The sequence below is a fragment of the Vanessa cardui genome, chromosome 13 (assembly GCF_905220365.1).
Source record: "Vanessa cardui chromosome 13, ilVanCard2.1, whole genome shotgun sequence".
In the NCBI taxonomy this organism is placed as follows: Eukaryota; Metazoa; Arthropoda; class Insecta; order Lepidoptera; family Nymphalidae; genus Vanessa; species Vanessa cardui.
In genome coordinates, this window is record NC_061135.1 from 8,226,875 (window position 1) to 8,241,272 (window position 14,398).

The window sequence follows — 14,398 nt, forward strand, 5'->3', positions numbered from 1 at the left end:
CAAAAAATCATAAAAAGCTGACTTCAGTATTATATACTAACTCATCTGTAATATTACTAATCAATTTAATAACTAAAGAGTTTTATTTCGTTAGTAAAACCTTATTGGAACTTAATAAGCGATATTCGCTATTTGCTTTACAATTATTCTTAGTACAGTAATTAATAAAAATATTCAGCGAAATTTAATCCTATATCCGCTACGATTACTTTAGTACCATGCTTTCTTAATATCCTGGTTGTATGTAGTTTAATATTACACAAAATTGCAACATCATAAAATTGATAACATATAAAACCTTTTTTTTTTTAATTAATTTAATTTTTCTGCTATCATTTAAAATTATTTGCCTACAATGTAGTTTTTTTTTTTTTGTTATAGTTTTCAAGCTATCACGCTATATTTTTTAACCGAATTTAAAAAAGGAAGAGAATATTTGGTTGTATATATGTCTATATATATCATACTTATTACCATATATAATTCCAGAGAATTCGCTATATTTATATATATTTGAACCAAAGAAAAAAAAGTCAAAGTCAGATATTGGTTTGCTAAAGTTTTATATTGTTTATGAAATATCTAAAGGAAATAAATGAAGGAGTTGTACTCATCCATATATATTGATTTGCTTTGATGAAATTGATATAAAACGTAGATACGTATTAAATTTATTTAGGTACATTAATAATAACTATTTTGAATAAATGAATCGATCACAATTTGTTGACTTGAATTGAATTGACAATTTCAAATTTGTTATTCCGAAATGATTTTTATTATATATGCGAAACATTTTTATTCGTTATTTCGTGGAAATTACTGAAAGTATCGCTTAGAGACTGAGCATCTCTGATAGTTGTAGGCATATTCAATTTTAGAATTCCGTTAATTCTTCCTCCTTTTTTATTTAATGCGCAGCCAAGCGGTCGGGTGGCAGCCAGTCTTATATAAATTAGCCTTCGCAATTCAGCCGATTCGTGTCAAAAGTTTATTGACTGAAACTATACGCCACGGGTATCGAATAACGCATCTCGTGATAATGCAACAAAAAGGATATGAAAAAAAAAATGCAAGAAAAACTTTGCTTCGTGATGCCATAACTTGACAAAATATTTTGTGGGCAGTCGCGTAGAAAAATACCGTCGGTCTTAAAAAGATTCGTCGCGAGCCATTTTGAGATGAATGGAGGTCTTCCGGTCACGGGCGTGCATCCGGTCCGATTCGTCCGGCGAGATGCAACAGAACCTGGAACTGGTACTATTTGACAAACGAATCGAGGGTGTCGGTTAGATATGTTAAAAAAAAAATTGCCATTTATTTAGCCTAACACTAACGCTTTGAGACATGAAACTAATCATCAAAGTTTAATCAAGCATTAATTATGCTGAAGTATTTTAGAATTGATGACATCATTTATTATCAAGATATCGATATAAGTCTTACTATATAAATAGTAGTAAAATTGACATAGTTATTTTAAATATTTTTTGATACTGGTTCAAGTTCTTTTTATTTAATGTTTTGTTTGCTTAAAGAGGTTCTCTATATAAGATAAAATAAATTTGATAAGGCTGTCAGAAGTAAATAGAGTATTTAAAAGCTTTATAAGTATAATACATGCAGGGAAACTTCGGAAATTTCAACAATCAAATGAAAAACATGTTTGTTTTTCAATCTAGAAGTTGTTCATAGATGGTTATTGTTCACATTTGAAGCCGCAACGCGTCTATACATACACAAACAAAACTTAATATTCCAAGAAATATTAGTTTTATCGGAAAATCCTTTTTAAATAAAATGATGTACCATATAAACTAAATAGTAAACTCCAACTCAAATTCCTTTATTCAATATCAACGCATTACACTTATTGATTGATGGTCAAATTAAACACTATCACCGGTTCGGAAAATAATATGTAGCAATTTACATACGTATTATATACAAATCTTATAAATGATTTTCTTTTTCTATTTCCGCTCTTTATATAATAAACTGTAATAGCATTTGAATTTATGAGTACCTACTATGTGCTAACAATACCTACACGTGTATCGTGTTGTATTACAATCATTGGCTATGTGTGGTTGCTCACATATCTGTGATAAAATTACTTATTGATTCCATTGTGGCCATGAAAAAATTAATATAAATATTTAATTTGAAATTCAATCTTTCAATACAGGTTATACTGCGATATATTTCCCAATATTGGCCATGTTAGCCACACTATATACTGTAGATTATTATTTATACTTATTTTAAGTCTTACAAAAGAAAACAAATATTTTTTATCATTATCAGCAGGGTTTTGAAACTTTTAAAGTTCGTTATAATATGTAAAACCTATTACAAAAAAAGGAAACGTTCATTGGACACTTTACAGACGATAGCCAATAGTTCCTCCAAACTTTTAGGTAGTATAAAAAATGATTAAACATTTTAATAACATATGAAATTTCTGTTCTAGGTAAGTTATATGCAGCTCTGGGCAGGAGAGGCGGTAGGGTGATCGGCAGCGATCTGCAGAGCGGCTCCGCTTCGTTCCGAGTGCAGGCGCTCATGCCGGTCGCCGAGAGCTTCAAGTTCGCGATAGAGCTGCGCACGCACACGTCAGGGCTCGCCGCGCCGCAACTGATGTTCAGTCATTGGGAGGTAATGTTATAAATTCGTCGTCATTATCTCGATGAAATCACTCAATAAGTAAACTTAGATGTAATTTATTTTGATTATCTTGATATCGTACTATTAAAAGATTTTTTTATTAAGGTCAAGTATGACTTACGTCTTCATTGTTTAACAAATAATTTAGAAGTTACTAGTTGCTCCTTTAATTTTTGTGTGAGCAAAATGTATTGATACGTGTAAATGCTATTTTTGTACTTCAGGCGATTCATGCTACAAACGTGAAATTCCATTTATTTTACTAGTGATCATTTTATTGTAGTATGTTTTTAAATTGCTACATATATTTGAAAAACGAATACAGCAATGATTAATAGTAACCACCATCATTATGTCGTTTCGTTACAGGTAATTGACATCGATCCATTCTGGAGGCCTAGGACTGAAGAGGAGTACTTGCATTGGGGAGAGAAATGGGACGGCGTGAACAGAGCCAAGGCGTACATGGACGCCGTCAGGACCAGGAAGGGTCTTGCAACTGACAAACAACTCGTGCAACACGCGGAGAAGCAAAGAACATTGTCCAAGAAGAAATAATACAACTATTATTGCAACTACATAAAGTCGCATTTGGTACAATATTATACGGAATTTGGCCAAATTGTATACAAAATAATATTTTAGACATTGTGTTGCCGTTCTATTTAAACTATAACTTAAAACTAACGTATTGTTAAATTTTAAATATGTATCTTCCTTAAAAAGCATTTTTGCAATTTTTATGTATTTCCTCGTACATAGTTTATTTTTAAAATGATTGTTAATGTTATTAAAATTTAATAAAATTTTGTCTATATAATGTTGGGTTTTTATTCAAACGTATTATGATTTCTGTGCAAATACCTCTGTATCGACGCTTACAAAATGTACAATTTTCAACAAAGCTGTCATTTTATTTTACTTTCGTAACTTATAACCGCAACGACAATACCATTTAGAAATCAAAAATATTGATGGTATAAATGCCTAGGTATTACCTTTCGCTTCGTCGTTTTCCAAGATAATTATATATGTATATGCATAAATTTTATATATGTATTTAGTTAGAAAAATAGTGATGTTACGTTAAACTCGAATCGAATTTAGTTTTAGACCTCGAGACACCCTTAAACTTTTATTCAATATTGCTTAGTCGATAGCTACAATAGACATAGCCCAAAATTTTGTAGTCCGTGCCTGTCAAAAAAAAATGTATCTAATTTTAAATAAAGCCACGAAACATTTCAGAAAACGTGTCAAAAGAGTACAATAATAATAAACATTATCAGCATGCTTTATATTCTCTTTTCTAAAACTAGTTAAGTTGGTTTTGTTATAATAAAACAATTGTTTATATTCAATAAAGTCCTTTATCTATTATTTACATAAATTAACAAACAAATTCCAATCATATATACAAAATGACCGCATAACAAAAACCTTAACAATATCTAGAAGAAAACATTAATCACCAATTTAATTAGATTGCACTAAACAACCGTCTGCCTATAACAGTATTCAATAATAATAAAAAATAAATAATAAAATAAATGCCAAAACTATTTCCATTTCTACAAAAAACATAAAAAAAATATAAATTCAAAAAATAAAACTTTTAAATTTACGTCACTTAATTTCACATTATATTCATTTATACATTGAAAATTTCAACATATAATAAAATTATTAGACAGACGGTTTGATAAAATCCTTATCCAAAGCATTAAAATTACAATACTTTGTAATCATTCGTACATCATAACTATAATAATTTACAATATAGTAAATGATTATAATTATTAATATAGATGAAAATAACATTTCCATTAAGCCGAAAATATGAATTCCAAATAATCCTATCTAACACTGCGTATTGTACAAACTGCTAACCTAACTACGTGATACCTTCCCTAATCTAGCATTGTCTTTGGCAAAAATATTTCTGACTTACATTGAAAAAGCTAACTTTTATCTCTGGACACATACACGCACAGAAATTTTAGAAAGAAATTTTCATGCAGTATTTTTAACAAGTTTTTTTTTTTTTTAAAGTTAACAACAATTATTATAGCGAACGGAACAGATAATAAATAATTTTGTTTGATTGATGTTGTTTTAAGTTTGCTTTCATAACAATGTGTCGTAGAGATAATGTCATTGTAAACAGCCTAATGCACCAGATTTGCTATAGTTACGTTAGATGCATCATAGATGTAGTGACAAATACTTTGGCACCGCTGGTAACATATATGGAAACTCAAGTGTATGAATTAAAAGAGAATATATGTATTTAAAATGTGTTCTAAATGTAATAAAAAAAAAAATTACTCTTTTTTTTAATGAAAAGGGTTATTATTTTTATGCTTTGGATTCTTCTAGATTTGATCGAAACAACCATGAAAGTCCAATCAAAGAGACGATTATCATATATCATTCATGCATTTTCACACAAACAACAAATCTGTTGTCCGTACATATTCATTATCTGAAGCGGTTTCTACAATGAATAAGTACATCTATAATAGTACCGAAACATATAAGTTGAGCGTTACTAAAGACTAGAATAAATTATATACTATGAAACTGCACCGGGCCACGTATTTCGATTGCATTGTTTAATATATTAACTCTGAAAATAAAACTTAATTACAACTATAAACTCAGTTTAATTCGAATATAATGAAAATAATATTTATCTATTCACTAAATTTGTCAAATATTATTTATAGGATGCAATCAAAAAAAAAAACCGAGCAAGACTAAGTGAACGCTAAAATGCCCGATTTCTTAATTAAATACTTAAAAAATAAATGTACTAATACCAGCGCTACATACGATATATCTGCAATAACAGAAACAACTATTCGTTATTACGTATTGGCAAGAAGTATTTGTTTTTTTTTTGGCAAACCTTTTAGTTCAATATCATTGTATGCATTCATCAGAATCAGAGCCTCCTCATTATTGTCCTGTTCCATAAAATTTATCAATCAAATATTTTATGTTTTATTTGTTAAATTTTTATTGTTAAACTTTATTTCAGCTCTGACTGTATTTGTTCAGGAATGTTTTAGTACCTAGCACCGCCACCTTTTGGTAAAGTAATTTCAATTATAAATGCTCTCTGGTTTCACGTTAAAATGTTGCTTAGATTTTCAATTTCATATAACATTCTAAATTAAAACAATCATAAATTCCATATCTACTATTAAATTAAAGTTATAACAGATTTTTGGATATAAATACATAGTGTTTTCTAGTCAAGCAACATTTTAAGCCCAATTCCCATGATAAAAGAAAGTAGGTAATAAATCGCCACGTATAATATTGACTGCCGGGCCAATATGGTTGTATTTACCCTAACGTCGATTCTATTGGCCAATCACCCTTAACCTATCGTGTTTGACACATTCAATATGACCTAGCATCGCCTTATAGGCTTTTAATTGGTTTCGCCGTTGCTCTTATATACAAAATCACATTTTCAAACAAGAATTCTTTGGATATACATAAAATTAACTTTACACTTAACATAATAGAATATAAAAAAAATTTCTAAATCAACAAATAATCACAGTATTCAAAAGGAGTACTACATAACGGTAGAACTGAACAAAAGTATTTGCGATTACATAATGTTTAAAGGCAGGTACTAATTTGGGTTAAAAAGAATACCGTTTAAACATAATCACTGATAATCCACGATGAATTTAAAATGCACTATGTTAACGTATCACTGGTCCTTGATCGTAACGCCCCCCCCCTCAACTGCCCCCTCAGGCCCCCGGGCCCCCGGTCGCGTCGCCGGCGCGCTAACTGAACACGGTCTCGTTGGGCACGTCGAGGTTTATGTCGGCGGCCGCTTGCGACATGTCCGTGAGTATGACGCCCGACAGCGCCTCCAGTGACTGTCGCACCTGCAGGGATAACATACAAATCCGGTTAGCTATATATATCACTATTATAAAACAAAGTACCCCGGTCGCGTCTGTCGGTATGTTCGCGGTAGACTCCAAAACTAGTGAGCAGATTTTCATGCGGTTTTCAGGAATAGACAGAGTTGAAATAAAACGACAATTGTTAAGCGTGTCGTTAAAAAGCATTAAAATAATTTATAAATGAAAAGTCAAAATAATTAAACTTATGTCTACCCGTGCGAAGGCAGGTCAGGCCGCTAGTGTTTAGTATATTATAAAGAGGTATTGTTACAATAATATCTGTGTATAAAAACTTAATTTAGCAAACATTTCAGACTGTCAAATTAGTGCAGATCTTACTTATATTGAACCAACACGATTAGCTGTTCAATATTATATATTATTTAACACCTTTGTCGGTAGTATTCTTGAGCAGAAGAAACTTAAATTTCATTTGTTTGATTTTAATTTGATTAAATTTGGTTTGTACAATTTCATAATGCATTAGACAATCCATTCCATAATTTTCGTGAACACACATATACATGACCCAATCGTTACACGGATACAATTATCTAAGCAGTATACCCCTAGAGGGGTGTGGGGAAGACAAATATTAAATTTCATTTGTTTGATTTTAATTTGAATTTGAAAAAAAAATTTGATTTGTTCAATTTCATAATACATTAGACAATACATTCCATAATTTTCCTGAACCCACAAATAAATGACCCAATCGTAACACGGATACAATTATCTAAGCATTATACCCCCAGAGGGGTGATGTGATACCTTGGCGAGCAGCAGCAGGTTGGTGGAGAGGAATGCGTGTAGCTCTGCGGCGGCGCGGCCGTGCAGGCGAGCGCGCCACCGCACCAGCTCCGAATAGAGCTCGTCTCCCGACACGGCCTCCTGGAACGAGCCCGATTCAAAGGATTTATCATTTTTAATTCATGAAAACAGAGTAGCGAGTTGAGGTCACTATAAGCGATCATATAAGAAATACAATAGGCTATTTGACTGGTTTTTAAAATCCATTTTATATTATTTAGTAGAGGTTAGGGAACCCAGTAAAAGTTGATTTATTTATTTCTAGTAAATATTTGCCGAAAAATATCATATTAAAAATTACATATTTAAATAACGCGCGAAAACGCTACTTGGACAATATGGCGCTGCAATGGGGTCGGTGACGTCACTTTGCAGTATTTTAATCTGTGGTACATATAGTAGAAAAGCAAGGTTTACAAGAAAGTGACTTCATGATAAGCCCGGCCAATCAGGAGCGTTTTATGTCACGTGACAAACGTTTGAAAAAATGCATTTATATTTATTGATTTTTGAATAAATTAAGTATTATTTTCAAATCGTTAGTAAATAACCATTTTTAAAATCATAACATACACTGATTACAATAATTCACAATTTATTTTTCACATTGTCAAATAGCCTATTCCCTATGTACTACATTAATGACCAACAATGAGCTCTGAACGTTATGTAATGAGTATCATGTCTATTTATAGAGATTATTGTAACCACTGTAACGTTGCTTGTGTTCCCAGTACGTTGGGTAGCGGGCGTGTGGGGGGGGGGGGCGGTTCGTGTAGTACGGCGAGGTCTACTCACGCGCGGTTGGTCGGCGGCGTAGAGGCGGTAGGCGAAGTAGAGCGCGGAGCAGCAGAGCAGCAGCGCGAGCGCGAGCAGCAGCGCGTGCCAGCGCGGCGCGCGGCGCGGCGGCGCGGCGCCCGTCAGCAGCGCCGGCTGGATCACGGCCGCGCCCGCTAACGACATCACACTCTTTGTCACCAATACACTCACTTTTGCTCATTGATATTTAGGGCAAGGACAATCGTTGGACATAATTTCAACCATACATACGTGTCGCATCAATCAAGCACCGCTGATTCATGTGCTTAATTTGTCTTTATAATTCATCTCGTGCTCAGCGGTGAAGGAAAACATCGTGAGGAAACCTGCATGTGACAAATTTCATACAAATTCTGCCACATGTGTATTCCACCAACTCGCATTGGAACAGCGTGGTGGAATATGTTCCAAACCTTCTCCTCAAAGGGAGAGGAGGCCTTTAGCCCAGCAGTGGGAATTTACAGGCTGTTGTTGTTGTTGTTGTTGTATACGTGTCGACTTCAATATAACCTTATAGTTGCATTTGTTACTAACTCGCCTACTTTTGCTCATTGATATTAAGTGCAAAGACAATTGTTAGACATGGTTTAAACCATACATACGTGTCGACTTCAATATAACCTTATAGTTGCATTTGTTACTAACTCGCCTACTTTTGCCCATTGATATTTAGGGCAGAGACAATCATTGGACATAGTTTAAACCATACATACGTGTCGACTTCAATATAACCTTATAGATGCATTTGTTACTAACTCGCTCACATTTGCTCATTGATATTAAGGGCAACGACAATCTTTGGACATAGTTTAAACCATACATACGTTTTGACTTCAATATAACCTTATAGTTGCATTTGTTACTAACTCGCCTACTTTTGCTCAGTGATATTTAGGGCAGAGACAATCGTTGGACATAGTTTAAACCATACATACGTGTCGACTTCAATATAACCTTTTAGTTGCAGTAAAGACAATAACTTTAAAATAAACTTAATTTAAATCAATCATTCAATATACACGCACTTTGATTTATAAGAGATATTTTTGTCTTTAAATTTCTTTCCTTGACGTCTTATTGGACCTCAAAAAAAACTGATAAATATTGGATGTGTTAATAAAAACTTATGAAGCAGAATTTCATCGGTCTTGAAATTAAATTTATGAAAACTGAAAATTAACTATCTCCAGTCATTGACTTTGCCTTGTCATTGTGTCATTTTCCTGTCAGATCAGCACAAACAAACAATGCAAAATGCAAGATAATAGTTTTACAATAAAATATTCAGTTGTTACTGATAGCATACCAGCAGCGATAATAGCTTCAGGTTCAGGTCTAATGGGTACTGAGGGGGCATCTATGTGGTCTGCTCCCCCTGAACTGCTGTCGTCTTCCGGGGAGTATTCCGATGCTTCGACTTCCGATGTCCGGAGTTCCTATGGAATAAATAAAGATATATTATAAAAATTTTCAACAATAACTACAATATTACAGTTAATAATTACGAGATATTTACCATGTCCTATATTTTTGATCGTTGGAGCTCGATATTTCGACATTATCTACGAATGTCTTGTTCACGAGAACAAAAATAAAACATATGGTAAATATCCCGTAATTAATAATTGTAATAATAAAAATAACCATGTTAATTTAAAAACTAATAACTACAATATTCTTAAAATATTCGTTCGTTAATCAAAACTTTTGAAATATTTCTTGGAATAGTACGTTTTTTTACAACGTATCCCTGAATCTCCAACGCAAACGTCTCAACCTCATATGGCGAAAACCATGACTAATACGGAAAACCAACAAACAAGAAATAAAAGTTGAATTGAAATTTTATATGTTAAGAAAGAATAAGCAAGTATATATATTTAATTATATTCATTATATAAAGTATACATTCATTAAAACTCAATAAGATTTACCATTTAAATACCAAGAATATATCTTGACCAAGAATTTTAAAACGACAATAATGACATAGCTTGTAGTCGTCATTAAAATATTAGCTGTCGAAGCTAAAATGAAAAATATTTAAAAAATGTAACCTTGCGAATCTACTACTAATGTGACTGTTTTATTTTGAGAATGATATAAGATTTTATAATTATATAAAAGCGACGTCACCGCAAGGTCTCAGGCATGTTATTGTATCTTTATGATTGCGTGTAAAAAACGCCTGTGGAATATTTTACGAGTAAACACACAACAGCAATTTCCTAAAATCAGTTTTATTACAATGATAAAAACATATCTATTTTAAAATATAACTACAACGCTTAAGACCTTTTTCAACGAATATATAATGTACGAAATGTAATTTTATAGGAGTCCCGCAGGGAACGACGCTTGGACCAATATTTTACAATTCATATAAAGGTGATGAAAGTAATATGTACTAATATTATAAATGTGAAAGTAGCTCTTTCTGTCTGTCTGTCTATCGCTCTTTCACAACCAAATCAATGAACCCAATTTGATGGAATTTGATATGAATCAAACTCCAAGAAAGGACGTAGACTACTTTTTTTGCCTAACACATGACAACGTATCAACAAATTAGTGGTATTATAAAGTACTTACTTCGGGTTTAGGAACAGTTAATTCATCAACTCTGTTTGCTTTCCAAACGAGCATCATAAGTTTGTAGGTCGAGTCGCGCGACAGCAACGAGCCGAACACGTGACGCTCGTCGCGCGTGCATACTCCAACCGCATTCGGTATTATACGGGCCACCTTCTCCTTTGTTATACGAAGGACGGACGTCGTCGGTATTAGTAACTGGAATTAAATACAAGCCCATATTTAAAAAGCTATTTAGAATAATTAAACAAAAACATTCTTAAGATAGCTATTTATAAGTTGTTCTAGAACCTTCAAACAACAACAAAAGCCTGTAAACCACAGCTGGGCTAAGGCCTCCTTCTCCCTTTGAGGAGAAGGTTTGGAACACATTCCACCACGTTGTTCCAATGCGGATTGGTTGAATACACATGTGACAGAATTTATATGAAATTAGACACATGCAGGGTTACTCACAATGTTTTCCTTCACCGCCGAGCACGAGATGAATTATAGACACAAATTAAGCACATGAATATTCAGTGGTGCTTGCCTGGATTTGAACCCGTAATCATAGTTTAAAATGCACGCATCCTAACCATTGGGCCATTTCGTCTCAAAGTACCTTCCAAAATCAAAAACTTCATCGAAAACTTCACCGCAAAGAAATATTTCGTTAGTTTTTATAACTGTATTTTACTAAGTCCAAGGTTAAGATTCCGTCGAGAGTAAATCAGTTGAGTAATATCTATATCAGTCTTAAGGTTAAGGACGTCAAGTCCTATTGGAAATGGTAACGACAAATTCATGATCACGACATTACACAAACAACTACGTATATAATGTTGAGTTACATATATTTGACAGTTATTTGCGATACGCACAGCCTGTTAATTTCCCACTGATAGGCTAAGGTCTCCTCTCTCTTTAGGATCATTAATTTAAATAATTATATTAACTAACATGACTGTATTTTTTTAAATGTTGATAAGGAGTAACTACTGAGTTTTTTGCCGGTTCTTCTCGGTAGAATCTAATTTCCGAACCGGTGGTAGCTTCACTTAATTGTTAAATGACGATTCAAAAGTGCTTGTGAAAGCCCACTTGAATAAAGTTTATTTTGATTTTGATTGATTTTGATTCGACAGATGGTAGAATCACATGCGGCAGAATGTCGTTCAAGTTAAACACATGCAGTTTCCTCACGACTACACCGTCGAGCTCGATATGAATCGCTTGTCTGGATTTGCATTAAACCCGCAATCATCGATTATGATGTAAGCGTTCTAGCCAATGGGCCACCTCCGCATTAGTTATTTACGAGAAAAAAAAAGTAAGAAACAAGTATTAGTAATTTATGAATCTACAAATTTTCTAAGAATATTTATTTATTGAGTAATAATTTTAACATGTAAGATGCATGTGTGTGTGTGACCCACTAACTCACTTCGAAATATGTATTTAGTGAAATAGAACATTTGCTGTTACCAAAATCCTATTAATTATTTATCTCAATTAATCACTCAACAACTTCGCATTATGAAGCAACTCGATCACCTTGATTTATGTAAATCGATAGAAGCTTCGTATAATGCTTAACGTAAAATATTGTTAAACAGTATAAAATAAATTTTGCACTAAATTTTTGAGTTTAAATGCAAGTTTCTAAATCGCGCTAACGTTTGGTTTCCCACAACATATAAACGGTCACGACTCAAGAAATACGAAGTATTTAAACATGTAAATTACCATATAAAGACAACTAGTAACTAGTTATTAAAACCTGAATGTAAAATGTAGGTAAAGTCAAATCAAAGACAAACTCAAAAATCTTTATTCAATATAGAAGTGATTTTACACTTGCTTATTGATAGTCAAAAAATCTACCACCGGTTTGGAATTTATCACCTCGGACCTGAGAAGTACCGGCGAAAGAAACTCAAAAATATACATATTTTTTTTTATTTCATTTTACATGATAATGATGATGATAATTGTTGCAAATTAAAAAAAACAGTCGCCGTACATATAAGTCAAAAAGAGAAATAATCACATCGATAGAAATATAAATGTTCAAGATATGTGAAATATATCGACTGGCTTACCTTGGTCACATAGCCAAAGACGTTTGAATAGAAAGCGAAATAGTTCTTCGTAATATACAGATGTCCTTGAAGCAACAGATCACCGACCAGGGCGCATGAGTAATCTGAAAGATATAATAACTATTTTAAAAAAAAAGAACACTATGTTTGAAAACTTTAGTAAAATTACAATGACTGTAAAGTAATCTGATGGGAGAAAGGGGTTAATAATGTTTAATAAAAATGTTTATGATGATCGATTGAGTGGGAAAGTCGTGAAGTCATAGTTTGAAGAGACGGAGAGGGTACCGCGGTTGGTTTTCACAGTTTACTAGGATTACAATATAATAATAATACTCTATCTGTTAAAAAAAGCCGTATCATAATCCGGTGCTTAATTTTAAAGATCTAAGCATACAGACAGCGGTAAGCGACGTTTAATACTATGTAATGATTCACATTTATAACATTGCTTTTAATTTTATTTAATTACAATTATTGCTATTCGAATGGTGGAAAAACGTAACCGAGTCTAGATACATATCTTCTCAGATCAAACTACTTTCGTAGCCGATAACTTTACAAACTGTAAAATGGCTGATTCAAAATTACCAAGTACACATGATTTTGATTAAAAATTGGCGATCCTATATTATGTATTTAAACGAACAGAAGAACATTAAGATTTTCAAAGAAATATGAGCGAAAACCAGTATATTTATTTACATAATCAAAATTCACAATTTTATATAGTTTACATATCATTAACATAAATTCTTTAATTTTATATACCAGATAGTACATACTACATCCGTTTAGTCATCTACTCATCATATATTTTACCACCAAAAAGAAATACATTGTTGTTTCAATTTGAAGCGTGAGTAAATACAATACACAGTACTGATAAGTTCGGATTTGAAGGATGAGTTAGCCAATTTAACTACAGGCACAAATGACATATCATCTCAGTTGGTCCCAAGGTTGGTGGCACATTGGTTATTTAAGAAATAATTAAAATTTCATACAGCGCCAATATCTATGGGCGGAGGTTACCATTTAACATCAGGTGGCCCATTTGGCCATACGCCTACCATCAAATATTTATAACAATAGTGTATTAACATTTATTTGTATGCAATAAACAAAATCTCTTCAAGTCTACATATTCAGAATCATGAATAATTCGAGTCACTACAAGATCACTACAAACATCAGACCTCGAAACGGTATCATAATTAAAATATTGGACCAATGGCATATTGACATTCAAATCTCCTGATCTTTCGAAATATGAAAGTCAATGAACGTTCGGTTTTTTTTTGTATATAATTACGATTCGACTACGTCAAACTTTTGACCAGTTACTTTCTGTATATTTTTTACTTAAAAATATTTTAAGATATCTACAAATATACTTTTAATTAAAAATAAAGCTGAGATGGCCCAGTGGTTAGAACGAGTGCAACCTTAACCCCTGATTTCGGGTCCAGACAAGCACCACTATAA

General features: G+C 32.6%; 2 protein-coding genes across 6 annotated transcripts in view; one reads left to right on the forward strand and one right to left on the reverse strand.

Moving 5' to 3' along the window:
- Window positions 1-3,437, forward strand: part of LOC124534568 (elongation factor-like GTPase 1) — a 109,787-nt gene extending 106,350 nt beyond the window's left edge. For both annotated transcript variants that reach the window (XM_047110479.1, XM_047110480.1), the window contains exons 10-11: window positions 2,474-2,658; window positions 3,037-3,437. In XM_047110479.1, the coding sequence (XP_046966435.1) occupies window positions 2,474-2,658; window positions 3,037-3,225 (374 nt within the window). In that variant the 3' untranslated portion in view covers window positions 3,226-3,437. The remainder of the gene's footprint in view (window positions 1-2,473; window positions 2,659-3,036) is intronic.
- Window positions 3,438-4,719: 1,282 nt separating this feature from the next.
- Window positions 4,720-14,398, reverse strand: part of LOC124534583 (GRAM domain-containing protein 2B-like) — a 76,187-nt gene continuing 66,508 nt past the window's right edge. For all 4 annotated transcript variants that reach the window (XM_047110500.1, XM_047110503.1, XM_047110502.1 and 1 more), the window contains 6 exons: window positions 12,911-13,014; window positions 10,827-11,024; window positions 9,541-9,670; window positions 8,214-8,368; window positions 7,377-7,496; window positions 4,720-6,584 (listed from right to left, as the gene is read on the reverse strand). In XM_047110500.1, the coding sequence (XP_046966456.1) occupies window positions 6,480-6,584; window positions 7,377-7,496; window positions 8,214-8,368; window positions 9,541-9,670; window positions 10,827-11,024; window positions 12,911-13,014 (812 nt within the window). In that variant the 3' untranslated portion in view covers window positions 4,720-6,479. The remainder of the gene's footprint in view (window positions 6,585-7,376; window positions 7,497-8,213; window positions 8,369-9,540; window positions 9,671-10,826; window positions 11,025-12,910; window positions 13,015-14,398) is intronic.